The 23,019-nt window shown below is 28.1% G+C and overlaps 8 protein-coding genes across 8 annotated transcripts; 5 read left to right on the forward strand and 3 right to left on the reverse strand.

Moving 5' to 3' along the window:
* Positions 1 to 159: 159 nt before the first annotated feature.
* On the reverse strand, positions 160 to 882 carry GO595_010483 (uncharacterized protein; the record flags this gene model as incomplete). Its single annotated transcript, XM_067913166.1, has 1 exon — positions 160 to 882. One exon carries the CDS (start codon positions 880 to 882, stop codon positions 160 to 162), a length of 723 nt encoding a protein of 240 aa, XP_067769221.1.
* Positions 883 to 1,086: 204 nt separating this feature from the next.
* On the reverse strand, positions 1,087 to 1,962 carry GO595_010484 (Peptidase C39 like family protein; the record flags this gene model as incomplete). The annotated part of the gene is made up of 1 exon (XM_067913167.1): positions 1,087 to 1,962. One exon carries the CDS (start codon positions 1,960 to 1,962, stop codon positions 1,087 to 1,089), a length of 876 nt encoding a protein of 291 aa, XP_067769222.1.
* Positions 1,963 to 2,935: 973 nt separating this feature from the next.
* Positions 2,936 to 3,451, forward strand: GO595_010485 (HMG box family protein; the record flags this gene model as incomplete). The annotated part of the gene is made up of 1 exon (XM_067913170.1): positions 2,936 to 3,451. The coding sequence occupies one exon, from the start codon at positions 2,936 to 2,938 to the stop codon at positions 3,449 to 3,451; it is 516 nt and encodes a 171-aa protein (XP_067769223.1).
* Positions 3,452 to 3,867: 416 nt separating this feature from the next.
* On the forward strand, positions 3,868 to 5,304 carry GO595_010486 (putative leucine-rich repeat protein; the record flags this gene model as incomplete). The annotated part of the gene is made up of 1 exon (XM_067913171.1): positions 3,868 to 5,304. One exon carries the CDS (start codon positions 3,868 to 3,870, stop codon positions 5,302 to 5,304), a length of 1,437 nt encoding a protein of 478 aa, XP_067769224.1.
* Positions 5,305 to 5,686: 382 nt separating this feature from the next.
* On the reverse strand, positions 5,687 to 6,061 carry GO595_010487 (ribosomal protein L34e; the record flags this gene model as incomplete). Its single annotated transcript, XM_067913172.1, has 1 exon — positions 5,687 to 6,061. One exon carries the CDS (start codon positions 6,059 to 6,061, stop codon positions 5,687 to 5,689), a length of 375 nt encoding a protein of 124 aa, XP_067769225.1.
* A 1,378-nt stretch (positions 6,062 to 7,439) lies between these two features.
* GO595_010488 (cask-interacting protein (caskin)) lies at positions 7,440 to 8,705 on the forward strand (the record flags this gene model as incomplete). The annotated part of the gene is made up of 1 exon (XM_067913173.1): positions 7,440 to 8,705. The coding sequence occupies one exon, from the start codon at positions 7,440 to 7,442 to the stop codon at positions 8,703 to 8,705; it is 1,266 nt and encodes a 421-aa protein (XP_067769226.1).
* Positions 8,706 to 20,186: 11,481 nt separating this feature from the next.
* Positions 20,187 to 20,702, forward strand: GO595_010489 (HMG box family protein; the record flags this gene model as incomplete). Its single annotated transcript, XM_067913174.1, has 1 exon — positions 20,187 to 20,702. The coding sequence occupies one exon, from the start codon at positions 20,187 to 20,189 to the stop codon at positions 20,700 to 20,702; it is 516 nt and encodes a 171-aa protein (XP_067769227.1).
* A 310-nt stretch (positions 20,703 to 21,012) lies between these two features.
* On the forward strand, positions 21,013 to 22,287 carry GO595_010490 (uncharacterized protein; the record flags this gene model as incomplete). Its single annotated transcript, XM_067913175.1, has 1 exon — positions 21,013 to 22,287. One exon carries the CDS (start codon positions 21,013 to 21,015, stop codon positions 22,285 to 22,287), a length of 1,275 nt encoding a protein of 424 aa, XP_067769228.1.
* Between the last annotated feature and the right edge of the window lie 732 nt (positions 22,288 to 23,019).

Raw genomic sequence — 23,019 nt, forward strand, 5'->3', positions numbered from 1 at the left:
AGCATATGAAATTTCATTGGTGCTGGACAAAAAATGTGCACTAACGATTTCTATTTAAATAGATAATTATCGAAGAAGAAATTTTATTTAAATTTTGATCACTCCAAAAATTAAATTACGTTCTCACAGAGCTTCAAAAATGCTTAAGATTTAAAAGTTTTATTCATCTGCTATTGTCTTCAACACATCTAAAGCCGCCTTAATTGTGCACTTCTTTTGGAAATCCGAATTGTCTATCTCAGGGAAACTTTGCAAGTGGAACTGTTCGTTCATTTTCTCAACAGAAAATGCGTTTTCTTCTTCATTTTGCATCAATAAATTATCGTCATCTGAAGACTCTGTATGGAAAACATCTGCACTCACACTGGCGCTGCCGCTGCTGCTTTCACTTTCACTGTCACTTTCACCGAGAGGTGGAGGTTCTGAGAAGAGCAAATCTGATTCGCCATATCCATCAGATGATATGCTTGTCTGATTTTGTGTTGGCAAAGCTTGAGGTTTTCCTGAGTTTCTTTTATCTTTCGATGTAACTGTATTTTTATTACCTTGTTGAGTATTTGGACCTGTGCTCTCTGAGTCAGAATGACCTGAATCAGCATCTGAACTATTGTCTCGGTCATTTTGTCCTGGTGCAGAATCTGAATTTTGCGAATTTGATTGATTGCTTGAATTTCTTGAATCTGTGCTTTGAGAGTTATCACTCCTTTGTGTGTTTGAGTTTTGAGAGTTTGAATCTGAAGAATTTGATGATTGAGTATTGCGGTCACTTGAAGAATTTGACCGAGAGTTATCACTTGAATTTGAGTTATGATCACTTGAATAATCACGGTTATCAGAAGAATTATCAGAATATCCTGAGGTGTCTGATGAATTACTGCTCATTGGAGTTTTAGTTATTAACGGTTTTTCAGTGTGCAAATTTTTGATAACAATTTATCGGCGAATACAACAAAACCAAAGAAAAACTTCAAGTGTGAACCAAACCAGACGATTCAGGTTCGAATTTATAGTATTTTAAGAGAAACAATAACAGAAGAACAATAAATTAAATAGGAATTTTCGAATAATTTGCTGATTTGTGTTTTTTTACTTGTATCCGACAACAAACTGTTGGTATAAGCCTTCACTCTTAACAGCCATGTTTGTCCAGATATTCCAGAAGTAATCAAATGTATAGATAATGTACCCATCTTGACTATGATCATGAGTATCCCAGGAATCTGCAAGAATTAAAACATGGTTCTGAAGGTCAGCTGGTTTGCCAAAGTCATCATATCCAATTATTACACTCCAATGACCACCAAGTTTGACTAATACAGGTGTCTTATTATTGATCCAACTTGTGAGATTTCCAGCAAATTGAGACGCATCTGTAAAGTATGTTGTGCCTTTTGATGACGATTCAACTGAAGATACAACTTTATAATTGCGATTCTTGAACACATTTTCAAGTCTTTCAGGAGTTGATTCTGGGTATAAAAGTGTTTCATTAACAAGATCATACTCAGAAATATTTTTCTCTCCAAGATAGTTTAGAGCCATTAATGCAGCTGATGCACCACATGATCCATCATTTGTTTGTTGATAAGTTTGGAATTTTTCCAAAATTTTAATCGTGTTTGTGGGCTTCTTGTTATAGAAATTGAGATGCTTGTAATATGTTGATGGCTTGATATTAAATGATCCGCTATATTTAGCAGCGCCTGAAATATTTTCAGTAACAGGCTTTACAATCGGAAGGATCGAATCCGGTGGAATTGCCTCATTTCCACTAGTGATTGTACTGCGTTGAATTAAACAAATAACTAATAATGCAATTGTGGAGATAAAAAACACAATGCAAAGAGAAAAACTGACAACAGCAGATCTCTTTAGAAAGTTTTCCTTAGGAGGAGTATGGTTTCCTTCGAATTCAACGTATGACATCTTGGAAGCGGTGAGAAAATTGGATTGTTTTTGCATTCAAATTTCATAACATTACAATACGATAGATACGACGTATGGGCACGTTTGGTGAAATTCTGAAGTTCGATCAAAAATTATTGAAAAATCTATCGTTTAAAAACGAAGAAAATATTCACTTAATTAAATAAAGCCAACATTTGCATTCAGTTTAATTTTATTTTTTATTCAGTTTTTTCTTTATTTTTTTGTGCTTTCTTTTTGCGATCTGCAGCAATAGACATGTGCTTAATTTGTAATGCAGCTTTACCTTCTTCTGGCTTAATAACATCAGAAAGATCGGATGCTTTATATATACCGACAAAAATACATATTATTACTGTGGAGAATAGGCCAACTTTGGCAATTTGATTAAAAATTATGTTTGGTGAATTTCTGCGAAATGAAAACATTGAGACATTTGATGAAAATTGATCTGTAATTGAAATATCCAAAGATAAAAATCCTAATGAAATTGTAACTTGATCATTATTTGGCAACAAAAGACCGCGCATAATGTAATTATCGCTTAAGCGAACTGGTAAAATTTTAACTTTTGCTATTTGTTCATTAAGCTTTGTTACAATTTCGAGTGTGTCATTATCTTCTTCTGATTTAATAAAGAAAGTGGTTTCTATATCTCCTGTTATATTTTTAATATTACATGATAAAATAGATTTTCCAGGTGAAGAATCGCAATCTAAAGAAAAACGTGAAATTGTGGGATCAATTTCATGATTTTCTGAATATGATCCTCTCCCTTCCCAATGAGTTATTAGATGTTTAAATACAACTTCTGAAAGAGATTTGCTTTGGGATATCCCAAAAAGCAAAAGAAAGAGCATTTTACAGTTCAAACGAAGTTATTCAAATATCTTAATTGAAAAGTGTCAATAAAATAAACGGTATCTTAACGTACATTTCTAAAAATTTCATATTGGGACACCCCATTCAAAACCTCTAAATAACGTCTTTAGAATTTTTTATTTTTCAAATGGATGCGCTTTCAGTTTTACCATTCGAAAACACGAATGTAGAAATTTCGAGTATTGAAGCAACAGAGAAACAAAAGAAGATCAGTCGTCCACCGAATGCTTTTTTTCTATATTGTGTTGAAAATCGAAGCAAAGTTCATGAAGAACACCCAGAACTTCCAAATCTTGAAGTTACCAAAGCATTAGCGAATATGTGGAAGAGTTTAAGTGATGCAGAAAAGCAACCATACAAAGAACAAGCGAAGTTAAAACAAAGTGATTTCAAACAAATTCATCCGGAATATAAATATCAAAAGCGAAATGAGAATAAGAAAAGCAATCACATTAATATTAGTCAGTTAGTTGATATTCCAGATGTTACTACACTTGAAGAACTTTCACCAGAAGAACTTAAAGCACGTATTTCTATTTTACAAGGGCAAATTTTGATGTGTCAAAATGGAATCTCACCACAAAGCCTGAATTTCCAAAACACAGATGAACAATACACATCAGATGTTTTTCAAAACAGTTAAAACCCCATATTTTTTTTTTGATCAATAAAACATGTTTTTTAATATTTATTGCGTTAGAGAAGTTCAAGTGTTGATTCAAATCATTATTTGAAATATCTTTTAAAAATTATCATAATTTGCTTTGCTTATGATTTTCAGGAAATACTAAAAAAGGTGCATTCAATGATAGCTACAAATACTGCATAGATCTTCAACACCAAGATTTGAAAATACTTAACGTACGATATCCAAAACAAAAAATGCAACATAAAGAAATTCATGGAAGAAAATTCTTACCTCAAATTCCACGAGATGAGCTACTATTAAAAACGTCTCAAACGCTATCCCAAAAAGGAGCAAATCATTATTCTCAAGCAAAATTTATGCTGGAAATTGGAAAAATTGCGTTAAATTCAAGCAATCCAATTTTTGTCACAATGAAGCCACATGTAAAGCGACGTAAAACAACCGCATGGGAAATTGCATATGCAGTTGCTCTATCATTCTTGAAAGATAATGAAATGAAGTTAACTATTAACACCATCCAAATAGAATCCAATGGTTCTCCATTACCCTCAAATCTTGAAATACTAAAAGGAAGTAATGCAACAAATTATATCTCAAAGTTACTTTCTTTTTCATTAAAAGATTCTTCTTTTCATGACAAGGTTTCTTCTTATTTAGGAGATCTTAGTACACATTCCAAGTCCAGTCGAAAGATCAGTTCCAAATATTTCAATGGTCCAAAAATTACTAAGCCAAAAGAAAAGAAGCAACAAATAAGTCCAAAATCCCCAAGACGTAAAAAACTGAATGATGAAAAGCCATATGTAAAGCCAACGATTCGGGATTTAAGTAAAATCCCTTCCATTCATTTTGGTGTTAGCAATGGATCAATAGATACATCATTTAACATTAAAGAAACCAAAAAGAAAGAACCATCTGTTAGCAATTATTTCTCTAATATTGAGTATGTTGAGCCTGACGATTTTATAGAAACCGAAAGTAATTTGAAAACAGAATCAAAAGGAGATGATAGCAAAGCTAAAGTTGAATCAGATGATTTTATAGATATTGAGAGTGAAAAACAAAGTAGTACAAAGATAGATTCCAAAGATGATTTTATAGAAATCGAAAGCGAAGAAAAGAATAGCACTAAAGCCGAGTCAGATAATGATTTTATAGAAATCGAAAGCGAAGAACAGACAACAAAGGTTGAATCAGATGATGACTTTATTGATATCGAAAGTGAAGAAAAGAATAGCAATAAAGTTGAGTCAGATGATGACTTTATTGATATCGAAAGTGAGCAAAAGAGTAACACTAAGGTTGAATCAGATGATGACTTTATTGATATCGAAAGTGAAGAAAAGAATAGCACTAAAGTTGAGTCAGATAATGATTTTATTGATATTGAAAGTGAAGAAAAGAATAGCACTAAAGTTGAGTCAGATAATGATTTTATTGATATCGAAAGTGAAGAAAAGAATAGCACTAAAGTTGAATCAGATAATGATTTTATTGATATTGAAAGTGAAGAACAGACAACAAAGGTTGAGTCAGAGAATGATTTTATAGATGTTGAAAGCGAGCAAAAGAGTAACACTAAGGTTGAATCAGATGATGACTTTATTGATATCGAAAGTGAAGAGCAAGCGACAAAAGTTGAATCAGATGATGACTTTATTGATGTTGAAAGTGAAGAACAGGCAACAAAAATTGAGTCAGATGATGACTTTATTGATATCGAAAGTGAAGAACAAACAACAAAGGTTGAGTCAGATGATGACTTTATTGATATCGAAAGTGAAGAACAGACAACAAAGGTTGAGTCAGATGATGACTTTCTTGATATTTTAAGCGAAGATTTATAAAATTTTATTAGTTGATTAATAGAAATTTATGAATGTTTTTAAAAGTAAGGTGATAAACTTATCGTATTTATAATATTGAATTGTTGTGAAATTATAACTATTGATAAACAAGAACTTTAGATATTATAATTTCATAAAGTATTAATTGTTGTATTGGAAATATTTGTTGAACAAGAATCTATTTGTGAAATATTCCCAAAACAATGTGACACATTAAAATGACAAATTAAACAAATGCCTTCATTGATAAAAAGAATAGTGGTATAACAAATTAAGTAAGAAAGACACATATGATTTAAGGCTACTTTAATTTAAAATAATTACATGCAAAAAATTAAGAGAAACAAAATGAAAACGAAAAATGATGTAATTATCAATGCATTTACTTACCACCTTTTTTGCCTTTGTTCTCAGCAGCTGCTTTCTTTTCAGCAGCAGCCTTCCTTTCAGCAGCGGCTCTAGCCTCTTCTTCCATAAAGGCATTAATAATTCTTTCTTTGACAACAGATGCGCAGTAAACACCACCATATGGACGTGAAACAGTGCGCTTATGTTTTGGAAGTCTAGCAAGTTTCTTTGTTGGTAAATGCTTGATACCTGGAAGTGGTTTTCCTGTTTCACCACATATCATTCCCTTCACTCGCTTTTTAATGTAGTGTGCAACAAGCCTGTTTCCTGGTGTACGAACAGGAACAACGCGGTTACGAAGAGTGTGGTATGGATTACTACGACGAAGAGTGTATCTGTTGTCACCCATCTGTTAAAGGCCGACCAAAACCGTCAATAATCTGACATACAAATAAAAAGTTTTCATGCGAAGGTAGGATTCTCTTACATTGTTCACCCCATTGTACCTCGCGCCTATGTGAGCAAATATTACTCTTTTACGAGAAAAAGAAATTATTCTAAATTAAATAAGATTAAATAAAGTTTAAGCATAAATAAAAAGTAATTTATATTTTCGTCAGATATTCTGTTTTTGGATTTTCTGGTCAAGATTCTTGGAAAAAATAACAAGGAATTATATGCAAAAGAAATCCGGTTGTCATCGGCGGGTATTCAAAACATAACATTTGAACAGAGTTAGTGAATTATATTGTGACAAATGTCTGAAGCAATCAGAGCTGCTGTAGAAAAGGATTTTCAAAATCGTGAATTCGCACAAAACATATCCCTTGGTATGATGAGGGTTGTTCGTTTCTTAAACACATTCCATTCTAATGTTCGTGGTCGTCTTGCAGATTTGAATCAGAAATTAACACAACTAGAGCGAAGATTAGTGTTCATTGAAAATCAGCTTAAGTGCTGCACAGGCCAGTAGATATCAAAGTAAAAATCGATTCCATTTAATTTTTTATCTACTAACAACAATATGAAACAAAGCATACACTCTTTGATTTGCTTTGGATAATTAATTGTTTGTTCATATTTTTACTGAATCAAAAATTAGGATCTTATAAAATCTTAATTTCTTTCAGTAAGAAAATTCGGAAAATAAGGCTAAATATATTGTCAAGAAAAAAGGATAGAGATTTTTTTCCATGAATGGTTTAAAAAAAAATTTTTTGTGATTAAATCTCTTTGAGCATTTTAAAATAGGATGTTTGTACCTTTTTGAAAATATTCTATGACGTCAATCAAATAATTGAATGTTCGAATGGCATTTTTGCATACTTTTTGAGACTTGAAAAACAGGTTGTAAACAATGACAAAAGATTTACCACCACAAATTTTTAATGATTCGTAATTCTCAGGACAGCGAAATAAATGAAACAACCCCAAACTCTTCATTTTTTGGGAATGGCGTGATTAATTTTCAAATTTCTTTGAAATCTTTAAAATCTCTTCAAGAAATTATTTTCAACTTAACAAAAGATAATCTTGATTTAACAGTACAACAAACAATGAAATTATTTGACATCAATTTTCCATATTCATTTAATCTCGCCATAAGTAATTTACTTTTTGCACTTTACTATTCAAAAAAAGCTGATTTTGATATATGCTTAAATTATTTACAAGCGACACAAGCAAAAGAAACCGAAATTAGCCAGAACATACCTAAGATCATTGATGTATTTTGTTCTTACATCTCAAGAATGAAGAATCAAGAACCATATTTTTTCATAGAGAAAATGATTCAGCATAATGTTGTTGATAAAAGTATCACTAAAAACATTCAAACGAAATTTTTTGCACATTATCGTACTAAACGATCAAACAAAGTCAAAGAAATTAATGATCCAATCGATCATTCATTCAAAGAAAATTATGAAGAGCTTTCTAAAAATGATTGGGAGCTTCATAAGAAGTTAATTGAAGAAGGAGTTAATCCAAGTGAAATTGCGAAAGTAATTCGAAATGATGATAACGAAAAACTTCAAGAAATGGCATCACAACAAAATTTCAACATTAATCAAATCATTGATCCATCACTTTATGAAAGATATTCTTATGTTAACAAATGGAATGTTTCATTAATTGATTATGCAGCATTTTTTGGATCAACAATTAAATGCTTTAGATACTTAATGTTAAATGGTGCTAAAATGGAAAATACTGGAAGATTCGCAGTTGCAAGTGGAAGCGAAGAAATCATTCATTTGTGTGAACAAAATCATTCAACATTTAAAGGCGCATATGAAGCAGCAATTAGATTCCATCAAAATGATATCTTTAAATATCTTTATGAAAATAAAATGGAAAAATTTGATGGAAACACTCAACAAAATCAAAATGGGCCAGGAAATAGAAATCAACAGCTACCACATGGTTTGGCAGGGGGCCCAAATCCACCGCCAGGGCACAGACCGCATCAATTTGGAGCAAATCCCACTCCATGGGACTTAAGAACAAATCCTAATCCACCAATGTTTGGAAGAAATCCAAATCCTAATCCGAATCCACCACCATGGAGACAAGGTAATCCTAATCCGCCAATGTTTGGAAGAAATCCAAATCCTAATCCTAATCCACCAATGTTTGGAAGAAATCCAAATCCGAATCCGAATCCACCACCATGGAGACAAGGTAATCCAAATCCTAACCCACAACCATGGAGACAAGGTAATCCGAACCCGAACCCACCATGGCGGAAAAATAAGCCGACAGGGTTGTTTGGAAACCCAAGGAATAAGGTAAAGAATTATAAAAAGGACAAAGACCCGAATTCATTAACATTTAAGAAATACGGTCTTCAAAATTTGATACCTTCTTTAAAGCAAATCTGTATATCTTCTGGAAATTATGAAATCCTTTCTTATCTAGAAGAAGAAAGCAAAGAAGTCAATGACGAAATCTTTTATGAAACAGAGAAAATTGGAAATTTATATCTTTTTAATTACAGGGGGGTGGAAAAGTACCGGACCCACCCCTGTAATTCTTTATTAAGAATGAATTAAAACATAAAATGGTATTTATATATAAGTATAAACTCTTGTGTATTTAAGGATATAAAAATTTTTAAAAAATATAAATTCAGTAAAAAGTTATATACGTTTAAATTTTCGAACGTTTAAAATAATTGGTATTATGTCTATTGAGCAAAGGTATGTCATTCATATTTTAATGCTACAAGGCCAAGGTTGCAGGAAAATCAAAAAGCAATTAGATGAAACGTATAAGGAGGAAGCATACTCTGAAACCCAAATAAAATATTGGATTAAAAGCTGGAAGGAGGGTAGAACCACAGGCGAAGATCTCCCAAGGAGTGAAAGGCCAAAAATCGATATTAAGGAATTAATTTTAAATTTTCTCAACGATGAACCTTATGCATCAACCGAGGTAATGGCAAAAGCTTTCCACGTTGATAAATTTGTTGTTAAGAGAAACTTATTAGAAATGAATTATAAAAAATATTCAAAAAAATGGATTCCTCATTTACTCACTAATAAACAAAAATTAAAAAGGGTCCAAGAATCAGAAGAACTTCTAAAGATACTTAAGGCAGATGAACCAAACAATTTTGCCAATATTATTACTGGTGATGAAAGTTGGTTTAATATGCATTATGATCATGCCTTTCAATGGGCACCAAATCCAGATTCTGTTACACCAAGGTTGAGTATCAATACAAAAAAACGGATGGTTACAATATTCTTTACTGGTGTTGGCCTTGTAACAGTTAAGATTTCAGATCCAGGTTTAAAATTTAATTCAACACATTTTTGTGGATGCATTTTATCCAGCATCGTCAAAAATGGACGAATTGGTACTAGAAAAAGAAAGTTAAGGGCATGTTTATTCATATGGACAACTGTCGCATTCATAATTCAAAAGTGACCACTGATTGTATAAAAAAAAGCGGCTAATAAGAGCACCCCATCCGCCATATTCCCCCGATATTGCACCAAGTGACTTCTGGTTTTTCGGATACTCGAAAAACAAGTTCGCAGGTAAATCATTTCACAATGAATAAGAGTTAAAAAGTGCCATCGAAGAAATATGGGACAATCTTACTTTCGAAGACCTTCAAAATGGTGTTCCATGAATGGATTAACCGATTGGAAGATGTCATTAGAAACAATGGTGAATACATTAATCAAAAACATTAACTAAATTAGTTAATATTAAGATTTGAGCATTTTTGAGGGGTGGGTTGGGTACTTTTTCACCCCCCTGTATTTTCTCCAATATAATCCGAACCCAAAATATGTTTTACAACTTGCATCAGAGTCAGGAAACATCGAATTTGTTCAATATGTTCTTAAGCGATTTATATTTGATGTTAATGCATAAGATAATGTTTACTTGTTGTTTTCCATGTTTATATTACTTTTTTATTGTATTATAACATTTGGAATTTAATTAAATGACTTGAAACTGCACTTATGTAAGCATCTATTTATGGTTACGTTGATATCGCGAAATTACTTCTTAGTCAAGAAGGAATAAATATGTTAAAGATGATTTTCGTTGTTTAGTTTTAATGTTTGTTCGAATGATTTGATGTTTCTATTGAAATTTTGGAGTTTTTTAAGCATGTTCTTAACTGCTTTTATGTATGCATCCTATAAAAATAACATTGAAATTATAAAATTACTTCTTCAACAAGAAAGAATAGATATAAATGCTCAAGAAGTTATACATTTATTTTTTGTGATGTTTTACTAAATAAATTGGAATTCATTCACATGATTTTATACAGCACTTATGATTTCAAGTGTAACTGGTCATACAGAAATAGTTAAATTACTTCTTGAGCAACCATTTATGAATTTTAATTGTAAGAATACTTTTTCATTTTATTTAATGTTTAAACTAATAATTTAATGTATGAAAATAATATTTGAAAATTGTTTATATTGCTTCAAACATCACTTTTTATGGCATCTGAAAATGGTCATGTTGAAATAGCCAAAAATACTTCTTGAAAAAGAAGGAATCGATTACAATTGTAATGATGTTCTTCTAAAAAATATAAAGTTTACTTGAATGTTTCTTTGTTTCATTGTAATATATGGAATTTATTTAAATGATTTTGGAATGCATTAATGAAAGCATCTTATAAAGGTCACATCGAAATTGTTAAATTATTACTTGAACAAAAAGACATTGAAATTAATTCCCTTAGAAAAGTTAGAAATTCATTAATCTTAGCTATCGAAAAAGGTCGATTCGAAGTCGTGAAATTAATACTTTAACAAAAAGGTGTTGATATTAATTCTAAGAATGTTTGTTTAGAATGTTTAATAGTGATCTATAAGATTTCGTACTATTTCATAACAATTTTTGGTGTTCGAATGGGACATTTCAAACAGCACTTTTGATTGATTGATTCAATCAGCTGCTGAGAAAAATTACATCGAAATATTGAAATTGATTCTTGAATTCAAAGGAATTGATATAAATCTATTTCTATGTTTTACTTAACGTTTATATAAATAATTTAATGTTTGTTTTGGTGAAATGGATTTTATATAAATAATTTAAAACAGCTCTTATGTATGCATTAGAAAATCATAACTTTGAAATTGCTCATTTGCTTCTTGATCTAGAAGGAACAGATATCAATACACGAGATGTTTGTTTGCTTTATTAAATGTTTGTTTTAATTGTTTAATATTTCAAAATAACATTTGGAGATTAATTAAATAATTCCAAACAGTAATTCAATACGCTTTCGAAAGTGGTAATGCTGATATTGCTAATTATCTTTTTAAACGAAAAGATCTTGATGTAAATATTAAGAATATTTGTCTTTTTAATTTAAAATTTATTATCAAAATTTCATGTTTTAAGATGATATTTGAAATTTGATTAAAATATCTCAAACATTACTATTAAATGCTGTAGAGAATAATAACGTTGAAATGGTTAAATTACTTTTAGAACAAGAAACAATTGATATAAATGCATATGATATTTATTTAATTAACATAAAGGGTATCAAAATCATTTCTCGGTATTTATTATAAACATATTTTAATGCATTAATGAAAGCATCACAAAAAGGTAAACTTGAAATCGTTAAATTATTACTTGAACAGAAAGGAATCGATGTTAATTCACCAGGAAAAGTCATTTATTTTAAGTACAACGAAATGCATTAATCTTTGCAACAGAGAATGGACATACTGAAGTCGTTCGTGTATTATTAGAACAAGAAGGAATTGATGTTAACACAAGAAATGTTTTAATTACATAATTAGTGTTTCATTTAATAATATATGAATATATGAATGTTTGAAAATTATTTTTGGTATTTACATAAATTATTACAAACGCCATTTATAATTGCAACTCAACAAGGATTTATTGATATCATTCAAATACTTATAATATGTAAAGGACTTGATATTAATGTTAAAGACATTCATTAGTTTTATTTCATGTTTATTTTGTTGATTTAATGGCGTTTAATTGATTGCTTATAAAACATCACTTACAATTGCAACTGAACAAGGATACATCGAAATCATTAAAATACTTGTTGAATATGAAGGAATTGATATTAATTGTCGAAGTATTTATTTATATCATATTTCTTTTAATGATTTAAAGTTCCAAGAAAACATTCGGAATTTATTTAAATTATAGCAAACGCCATTACTAATTGCAGCATTAAAAGGTTATACTAATATAGTTAAATTCCTTCTTGAACAAAAAGGAATTATTCCAAATGCTCAAGATGATTATTTTATCTATTAAATGTTTATTAAAATGATTTAGTGTTCCAAAATGATATTTGGAAATTATTCAAATTATTTAACACAGCACTTATTTATGCATCTAAAAATGGTAATTCTGATATCATTAAAATACTTCTTGAACAAGATGGAATTGATGTTAACACAAGAAATATTTATTTATATATGAAAATGTTTATTATTCGTATTTAAAGATCAAAAATATAATTTGGTAATTGCTTAAAATATATAGAAATGCACTTATGAAAGCATCTGATAGAGTTCGTGTAGATGTTATTAAATTACTTATTGAAAAAGAAGGAATTGATATCAACGTAACAGATGTTAATTTATATTATTTAGAATTTGTTTTGATGATTTTTAATTTCATAATAATATTTGGTAAGACAATTCTTATGTATGCGGCTGAAAAAGGTCAAACAGAAACAGTTCGAGTACTTATTGAACAAGAAAAAGTTGATATTAATGCTAAAGATATTTATTAATTTTATTTAAAGTTTATTTTGGAAGTTTGATGTTTCATAAGAATGTTTGGTGTTTTTACGAAATATTTTGCACTGCTTTAATGTTTGCATCTCAAAGAGGTCATCAAGAAACAGTGAAATTACTTGCAGAACAAGAAGGAATTGATATCAATATTAAAAATATTTTTTATGTTGATATAATGTTGTTTTGGATAATTTAATGTTTATTATATATTTTTGGTGTTTTTTGTGGTTGTTTTGGAACGCACTCGTTTTGGCAGCTTTTAATAAACAATTAGAAACAGTTAAATACCTTCTTGAACGAGAAGATCAAAACAATAAGAACCAAAACGATTTAAAGAAGACTGAAAAAACTGATAGATGCATACAAACTGATGTAATTGTCACATTTGAATAAAGAAAAACACATTTTATATGTTTTTGCATTTTCTTTTTAAAAAAACATTTCCTTCATAATATGCTTTTATATAATTATTGAGATTAAATAATACTATGAGATGAAAATATTTAAATAATTATCGACAAATTTCTGTTAACAAGCCAAACTTATGTTTTTTTGAAGTTAAGACGACAAAAAAATATGGTGTTTTTGTTGACGACCGTTTATCGTCTTTGTAATTTCAAAACAAAAGGTTTGAATGGTTTTTTTTGGCATGCTTTCAATTTCAGTACTGAAAGTTCATTCAAATTCAGAGTCTGACCACTGGCAGTGGAAACTTTATAATGAGTTATCGAGATTACTTTATGCAAAATCATTATAGAGATGATGACTCAGATGATGGCATAGAGGATTATTCAGATGAAAGTGTTCATGGTGTTTTGCCATATTATTTCGATGATTCTCACATTGAATATGATTCAGAAAATGATATTGAAGAAGAGTCAAATCTTGAATCAAATGACGCAGAAACAAGCTCCAAAGATTCACCAAGTATTGAAAATACTAATTTACAAGTACCACATGAAAAAAAGCAATTACAAAAGTTACAAAAAATCAGTGAAATTATCTTCAAATTAACAGACAACAATATCGAATCATCTGTTGAATCAATTCAAGAATACCTTGAGCCAACTATGATTTATACAATTAATTTAATTATTTGTAGGCTCATTTATACAGCATTTTTATCAATTCGAAATGATTTTTCTACATATTTTAATTTTCTTGATTTTCTTGATAAAAAAGAAGAAGAAATTATTCCGAATCATTCTAAAATAGTTAACATTTTTTCTAAATATCTTATTTCTCTTGAAACACAAGAATCAAATTATATATTATCACAAATGCTAGAAAAAGATATAATATCACCTTCATTAGTAAAAGGTATCGAATCATATCATTTTTTTCATTATAAAACAGATGAAGAAGTTAGAAAAGTTTCAGCTATTTTAAACAATAAATTTAATAATTATTTCTTCATGAACATTAAACAACTTCAAAAAGATAATTGGAAACTTCACAAAGAATATTTACATGAAGGAATTAATCAAGATAAAATCTCAAAAATAATTCGAAATGATGATATCGAAAAGCTACAAGAAATATCATCACAATTTAAATTTAATTTTAATCAAAAAATTGTTCCTTCACTTTATGAGAGATATTCATTTATTAACAATTCAAATGTTTGTCTTGTTGATTATTCAGCATTTTTCGGTTCAATAAAATGTTTTAAATTTTTATTATTAAGTGGAGCTAACATTAAAAATACCGGAAAATATGCAGTTGCTGGTGGAAATATTGAGATAATTCATTTATGTGAACAAAATCACTCAATGTTCGAACGACCTTATGAAACAGCAATTCAATTCCATCAAAATAATATCTTTCATTATTTATATGAAAACAAAGTTTTTTCAACTAATAACTTAAACATATTAGCTTTATGTTGTGTTTATCATAATAACTTTGATATTCTCTCATTTTTAGAAGATGAAGGATTAAGAATTAATGCATTCATAATAGAGGAATCAGCAAAAGTCGGGAATTTGTTTCTTGTTAAACATTTTCTTGAAGGAAATGAAATACCAAAAAATCTTTTAACATGTTCCACATTTTCAGGTAATTTTGAACTTGTAAAATATGTTCTTACTCTTGAAGGTATCGATGTTAATTCACAAGAAATTTCTTTTAAAAATTTTATGTTTTAAAATATAAATTGAAATTTATTCATATGATTTAAGACACCTTTAATAATTGCTACTGATCGAGGATACTTAGAAATTGTGAAATTATTACTTGAACAAAAAGGTATAGATATAAATGCTAAAGATATTTCTTTATTTATTTAATGTGTTATTTTTTATTAATTGATGTTTTAAGTTCTTATTTGGGGTTTACTCAAATGTTTTAAAACAGCATTGATATATGCTGCCGAAAAAGGTAATGTTGAAATAGCTGAATTACTTCTTGAGCAAAAAGGAATTAACTTTAATTGTTATGATTTTTATTTTTTATGTATAAAATATATTTTAATAATTTCATGTTTTAATATCTAGAATGGATTTTATTCAATTAATTTTGGAATGCACTAATTAAGGCTTCTTTTTTAGGGCATATAGATATTGTTAAATTACTTCTTGTGCAAAAAGGTATAGATATTAATGCAAAAGGGAAAATAATTTATTTCCATCATTTAGAAACGCATTAATATTCGCTATTGAAAGCGAACATACAGAAATAGTTAAGTTACTCCTTGAACAAGAAGGAATTGATATTAATGCTCGAAATATTTATTAAATTTGTTTCGTGTTTATTCTCATGATTTCTGAATATTCCAAAATAACATTTGGAATTTGCTTAATTTGTTTGATAAAGCACTTATGAGAGCAGTTTTAAATGGTAATATTGACATTGTAAAGTTACTCCTTGAGAAAAAAGGAATTGATGTTAATTCTCAAAACTTTTATTCATTTTTTTTAAAGTTCAATTTAAATATTTAATGTTTTGATATAATATTTAAAATTTATATCAATTTTTTAAGACAACACTTTTAGTTGCATCTAAATATGGAAATGTAGAAATTGTTAAATTACTTCTTGAACATAAAGAAATTGATGTTAATGCTAAAGATATTTTTATGTTTTATTTAATATCTGATTTAGTTATTCAAGGTTTTAATATAAAATTTGGAAATTATTTTAAATATTTAATACAGCATTAATGAAAGCAGCCGAAATCGGACATATTGAAATAATAAAATTACTTTTAATGCATGAAAGAATTGATATAAATATTAAAAATGTATGTTTTTATTATTTAGAATTTGTTTTATTGATTTTTTATTTCAAAATGATATTTGATGTTTGTTAGATTTACTTCAACCACTTCTTTTATGTATGGTCGAAAATAATAACATTGAAATTGTGAAAATACTTTTAGAACAAGAAAGTATTGATGTTAATAGATTTGATATTTATTTATACTATTTAAAATATGTTTAAATAATTTTATGTTTCAATATATAAAATGGAATTTATTAAAATTATTTTGGAATTCATTAATGAAAGCATCCGAAAAAGGTTATACGGAAATAGTTCAATTATTACTTCAACAAAAAGACATTGATGTTAATACAAAAGGGAAAATAATTTATTTAAAGTATAACGAAATGCATTAATCTTTGCGATTGAGAACGGTCATACAGATATTGTTAAATTATTACTTGAACGAAAAGATATTAATGTAAATGTAAGAAATGTTTCATTAAAATATTTAATATTTCTTTTAATGATTTCATAATATTTCAAATGAATAATTGGGATTTAAATAAATGATTTCAAACACCACTTATTATTGCAACTGAACGAGGTTATATTGATATAGTTCAATTACTTCTTGAACATGAAGGAATTGATATTAATGCTTATGATATTTATTACAATTATTTAATGAAATTTCTGAATAAAACAAAAAAATTACCCAAATTATATCGTACAGCTCTTATAATTGCAACAATAAAAGGTTATCTAGAAATAATCAAAATACTTGTCGGAAAAGAAGGAATTGATATTAATGCTAAAAATATTTATATAATTTAATTAATATTTATATTAATTTTTTGAAGTTTCATAAAAATTATTGATGTTTATTCAAATTATTTGAAGCAGCACTTATAATTGCAGCAAAAGACAATAACTTAGAAATAGTTCAGTTACTTCTTCAACAAAAAGGAATTGATGTAAATACTAAAAATGTTTAATAATTTTTTATGATATTGATTTCAATTATTTTATATACCTAAAAAATATTTGGAATTCATTATATATAATTGAAACATCATTTCTTTTAGCATGTGAAAAAGGTAATATAAATATTGTACAAGTATTACTTCAACAAAAAGGAATTGATGTAAATGTTTATGATGTTTATCCATTAAATATATTAAAATTTATTCAAATAATTTACTATTTCATTTAAATATTTGGAATTTCTTTTACTTAATTAGAACGGGATTAATGTTTGCATGTGAAAGAGGTCATACTAACATAGTAAAATTATTACTTGAAAATGAAGAAATAGATATTAATTCATTTGATATTACTTTATTATATAAAGAATTTATATATTTAATTTAATATTACAAAATAAAATTTGCAGTTTTTTTTATATATTTAATACACCACTTTTAGTTGCTTCGATTTATGGTCATTATGAAATTGTTAGGTTACTTCTTAATGATAAAAGAATAGATATTAGTAATTATAAAGTTTTTTACTTAGATTTTTAGAAACAACTTTAATATCTGCTGCTGAATATGGGAAAAAGCGTATTGTGAATTTACTTCTTGCACAAAAAGGCATCAATGTAAATTCTAAAGATATTTATTATAATAATTCTTTGTTTATATCAATAATTTCGTACAGTTTCCAAATTTTATTCGGAATTAAATTAAATTATTTGATACAGCATTATTCAAAGCTTGTCTTAAAGGAAATACTGATATAGTTAAAGTGCTTTTAGCGCTAAAAGAAATTGATGTTAACGTAAAAAATATTTAATTATATTTTTTAATAGTATATTTAATGATTTCATATTTTATTAAAAAATTTGGATTTTTTATATAGAATTTAAAACACCTCTTATGATAGCTTCTTATTATGGATATATTGGAATTGTTAAATTACTTCTGCAACATAAAAATATTGATGTTAATGAGAGAAATGTTTATTCGTTTTATGTAGTATAGGTTTTAAGTTTTTGATGTTTTATGAATGTGTTTGGAATTTTTTCATTTTATTTTGGAACGCAGTCATTTTTGCTGCATTTAATCGAAAAACAGAAATTATTAAATTACTTTTAGCTCATGAAAATCATAATAATCTTAAAATTATTTTTAGTTTTAATTTGAGGTTTATTAGAAATATTTGCAGCAAAACAATTTTATGCATCTAGAAATAGACCAAACTTTCAAGGAAATGAAATTTGGAAAACTTACACTTATAAACCAAATAATCAATCGCTTCAAGAACAAATACCAAAAGTAAATGTTACCCAAAAGATAAAAATTGATATAGATACACAAACAAGTGATACAATGATTCAACAAATTAAACCAAAAAATTCGGCACCAAAACCAAAAGTTAAATTTTGTTTTGCACATACCAAATTATAAATGTATCAATATGAATTATTCGAAATTGTATACTTTCCTTTAAAAGTCAGTATTGTAAACCATATTTAATAAATTTTTTATTTCTCAATGCGATTCTTTAGTCATAATTCAAATACCAAATGTTAATTCAATTGGTAATTATGCATTTTCTAAATCTTCTTCTTTAGCAAATCTTTCATTGACAAATATTAATTCAATTGGTAATTATGCTTTTTCTAAATCTTCTTTAGTCACATTTCAAATGCCAAATGTTAATTCAATTGGTTCTTCTGCATTTTCTCAATGTTATAATTTATTAAAATGTTGCATTAAATAAGAAAAATGTATTAATTCATCTGCCTTTTCTTATTGTTCACAAAGAAGCTCAATTTCAATTTATTCAAATATTTCTTATATTTACAGTAGTGCATTTTATTATTGTGGAGATAATCTTAATTTATGTGTATATGATTATGGCAATAAGGAAATCGTAAATTCTCCCTCTAACATAAAATCAAATCAAGTATATTTTGCTCCAGATATGTTTTACTTAAGTCTTTATGGTGGTGCCAATGAAGATTACAAGCCAGGTTTTACAGTGCTTAATCCTGATGTCACAGATAATTACATTGAACAATTAGAAAATCAAATTACATCTGCAAATGCTTATGGTGGATTTAATGAACAATGTAATGGAATTTTCCCACTTCTAATGCGACAGCTATTGCATTGGGCGTTTGCATTCCTATTATAGTTATTATAATAGCAGCTGTCGTTGTTTTCTTTATCTGGAGATCTAAAAAACAAAAGCAAAATAGTGTCTCTGATGAATCTAAATAATTAAATTTTAAATTATGATCAAAAATTTAAAATATTCTTTTTTTCTTAATATTTATTTTTTTTTAAATTAATTTTTTATGTTATATCTCTTTTTTTATATAATACCATATTAATAAATACGCATCTTTTTTTCTTTATGTAAATTACATATTTGTTACATAATATTTTCATTGAATATAATTTATATTATACCAAATGAAAATGAAAATCAGCTGATATTTTGAGAAACTTCATAAAGAGGATTTCATATGATATTTGTCTCTAAATAGAATAATTATGTTCTAAGTTTGGAAGAAATAAGTTAAAATCTAGGGTTTGAATATAAATACGATAAATTTCACCAAATCGACCCTATAGTTGAGTTCTTAACGTCTAACTTCGAGGCTCTCTTACACACCAGTAATTACTGTAACTGTGTTTTAGGTTGTACCCCTTTAAGGTTAATTCCCATTAAAATTCAATGAAACCTAAAGTGACTGTATCTTCCTCTTCTGATTTAATAAAGAAAGTGGTTTCTACATCTCCTGTTATATTTTTAATGTTGCATGATAAAATATATTTTCCAGGTGAAGAATCGCAATCTAAAGAAAAACGTGAAATTGTGGGATCAATTTCATGATTTTCTGAATACGATCCTCTCCCTTCCAATGAGCTGTTAAATGTTTGAACACATTTTCTGTAATAGATTTGCTTTGGGATATCCCAAAAAGCAAAAGAAAGAGCATTTTACTGTTCAAACAAAGTCACTCAAATTTCATATGGGGCACCCCATTCAAAACCTCTAAATAACGTCTTTAGAATTTTTTATTTTTCAAATGGATGCGCTTTCAGTTTTACCATTCGAAAACACGAATGTAGAAATTTCGAGTATTGAAGCAACAGAGAAACAAAAGAAGATCAGTCGTCCACCGAATGCTTTTTTTCTATATTGTGTTGAAAATCGAAGCAAAGTTCATGAAGAACACCCAGAACTTCCAAATCTTGAAGTTACCAAAGTATTAGCGAATATGTGGAAGAGTTTAAGTGATGCAGAAAGACAACCATACAAAGAACAAGCGAAGTTAAAACAAAGTGATTTCAAACAAATTCATCCGGAATATAAATATCAAAAGCGAAATGAGAATAAGAAAAGCAATCACATTAATATTAGTCAGTTAGTTGATATTCCAGATGTTACTACACTTGAAGAACTTTCACCAGAAGAACTTAAAGCACGTATTTCTATTTTACAAGGGCAAATTTTGATGTGTCAAAATGGAATCTCACCACAAAGCCTGAATTTCCAAAACGCAGATGAACAATACACATCAGATGTTTTTCAAAACAGTTAAAACCCCATATTTTTTTTTTTGATCAATAAAACATGTTTTTTTTAACAAAAATTTATTTTGAAAATACTTAAATAATATTTGGTCAAATTATAATTTTTATATATAACTTGTTTAGCATTTATGATTTAAAAAACAAACAACAATTATATTTCGAAATATCGTTCATTTGATAAATTCAACAACACTTCCCAAATCTCATAAAAAATTAAAAAATCATTGAATACCTTGTTGACCGTTTAATGGTAAATGTAAAGTTTATAAACTTCAGTTTTCTTCACAAAAAAATTTCGGCTGAAAAGTGACACATAAGATGAGCCACACGCCTTTGGAAATTCCACCTTGGAACCCTGAGAAGCTAACAAAAAAACCGGTTCCTCCACCACCAGCGCCAACAAAACACAATTCATTCAATATTATGCCAAAAGAAACTCATGCTAAAAATGTTGGAATGAATAATGCACAAAATGAACCAAACTCACAAAACCGCTATGGTAGGAGAACGCAATACGACCACAACAGTCCGAATCGTCAAAGAAGCAGATATCGAAGTAAAGCTCCACCACCAAAAAGCGATCAACCTCAAGAAGAAGCTCCTCCGATTTTACCACATCAAATTGTATCAGGAAAACTTACGCCACAACATCGACATTACATATATTTAATGACTCATAAAGTCACTCCAGAAACTACTGATAGTGAAATAATGAACATCAAAGAAGCAGGAACATATCTTCTCACAAGACCACCATTCAATTATTCCATTAAAGCACCTGTTGTAAGTTATATGAAAGTTCCATCATCAATTGTTGATTTCTTTATAGAAGCCTTTGTTATTGACCAACCATATAATATGCGCTTTTTATGCAACAAGACATTTCCAAATGAAATTACATTATCTGCAGCTCTTCCAATTCCAATCCCAATTAGCTTTGTTTCCAAAGAGCAAGGGAAAACACATTTAGGTTTTTATGATTCAGAAACCTCATCTGCCAAAGAAACCCAAGATTTGGTAAGTGTTGCACTTAATACGATCTTCAACAGAAATTATCTTGTATATGAGTTCCATAACATTGACCGTGAATATTTTAATCCAACCACATTACGTCAAATTCAAGAAAAATGTGATATAATTATGTTGTATAAAGAAATCCCTCCAGAAGAAGATATGCATGAAGAACAAGAACAAGACGAAGGAATCTTTTCTGTCAAGTTGTATATCATGAAAGTTAACTTCACTGAAGAAAAAGAAAAACTTGTCAAAAATGAAATCAAAGCTTTATTCGAAAAAGTGTCACTACATGAATGTAAAATTTGTCACAATTTCTTTGGAATTGATGATGGAAGTCAATGTATTACACATAAGCATAGGGGAGAAAGAATACCTTTCAAGAATGGAGAAATGGAAGAATATGATGCAGATGAAAATGGTAATTTTGTTCAATACGTAAATTATACTTGTTGTGGAGAAATCGAAATAAATGAAGATGGATGTGATCCAACGCCAATTTATCACGAAAATCATATTAAAAATGAAGAAACAGAATTTTCTGTGTTGAAAGAGATCGAAACAAAATTATTTCAATAAAAACTAAATTAAATTTAGAAAATACATTTACTCACATTAAAATCGGAACTTTTTTTACTTGTGGCTTTACTGAGAATTCTAAGCTGAAATAAATTTATTCGATTCAAACTCACTAATTTTAGCGCACAAGTGCATATTGATGAAGACATAGTACTAAAAAATAAAACCAATTTTTTTTTATATTTGAAGCCAGAAGACGAAAGACTTGATACAAAGTCTATTAAATCAATTAATGAATTTGAAGTTTCAGGAAAAAAATTTATTAAGAATGATAATATCTATCATTTGAAAACTCATGTGAAGCAAACTTTACTATCATCGAAATGAAATCGTTAAATATTTTTTTGTTAGTAGAATTGCAAAATTCTAACTCACCACGTGGAAGAAATCAACTTAATGAATTTTGTGAGGAATATGGAGATTATGAAATTTTGTTATGGGTTAGTGAGTCAACTATCTATAATGCTGCAAAAGATGCAAACGTATTTCTTGTTTTTCAATTTAATCAAATCATAAAATATATTTATAGTTTTGATTGTTTTATGTTTTTAAATAGTTTTTGGGAATTGTTTAAATTATTTATCACAGTACTTATTTGTGCATCTAAAAGAAACAATATGAAAATTGTCAAATTACTCCTCAAATAACATTTAATTGATATTCGTACACAAGATATCAATATCATATTTGAGAATACATTTTGATATTTATTTACTTCACACAGCACTTACG

Source organism: Histomonas meleagridis, assembly GCF_020186115.1.
Source record: "Histomonas meleagridis strain 2922-C6/04-10x chromosome Unknown scaffold_61, whole genome shotgun sequence".
Classification (NCBI taxonomy): Eukaryota; Parabasalia; order Tritrichomonadida; family Dientamoebidae; genus Histomonas; species Histomonas meleagridis.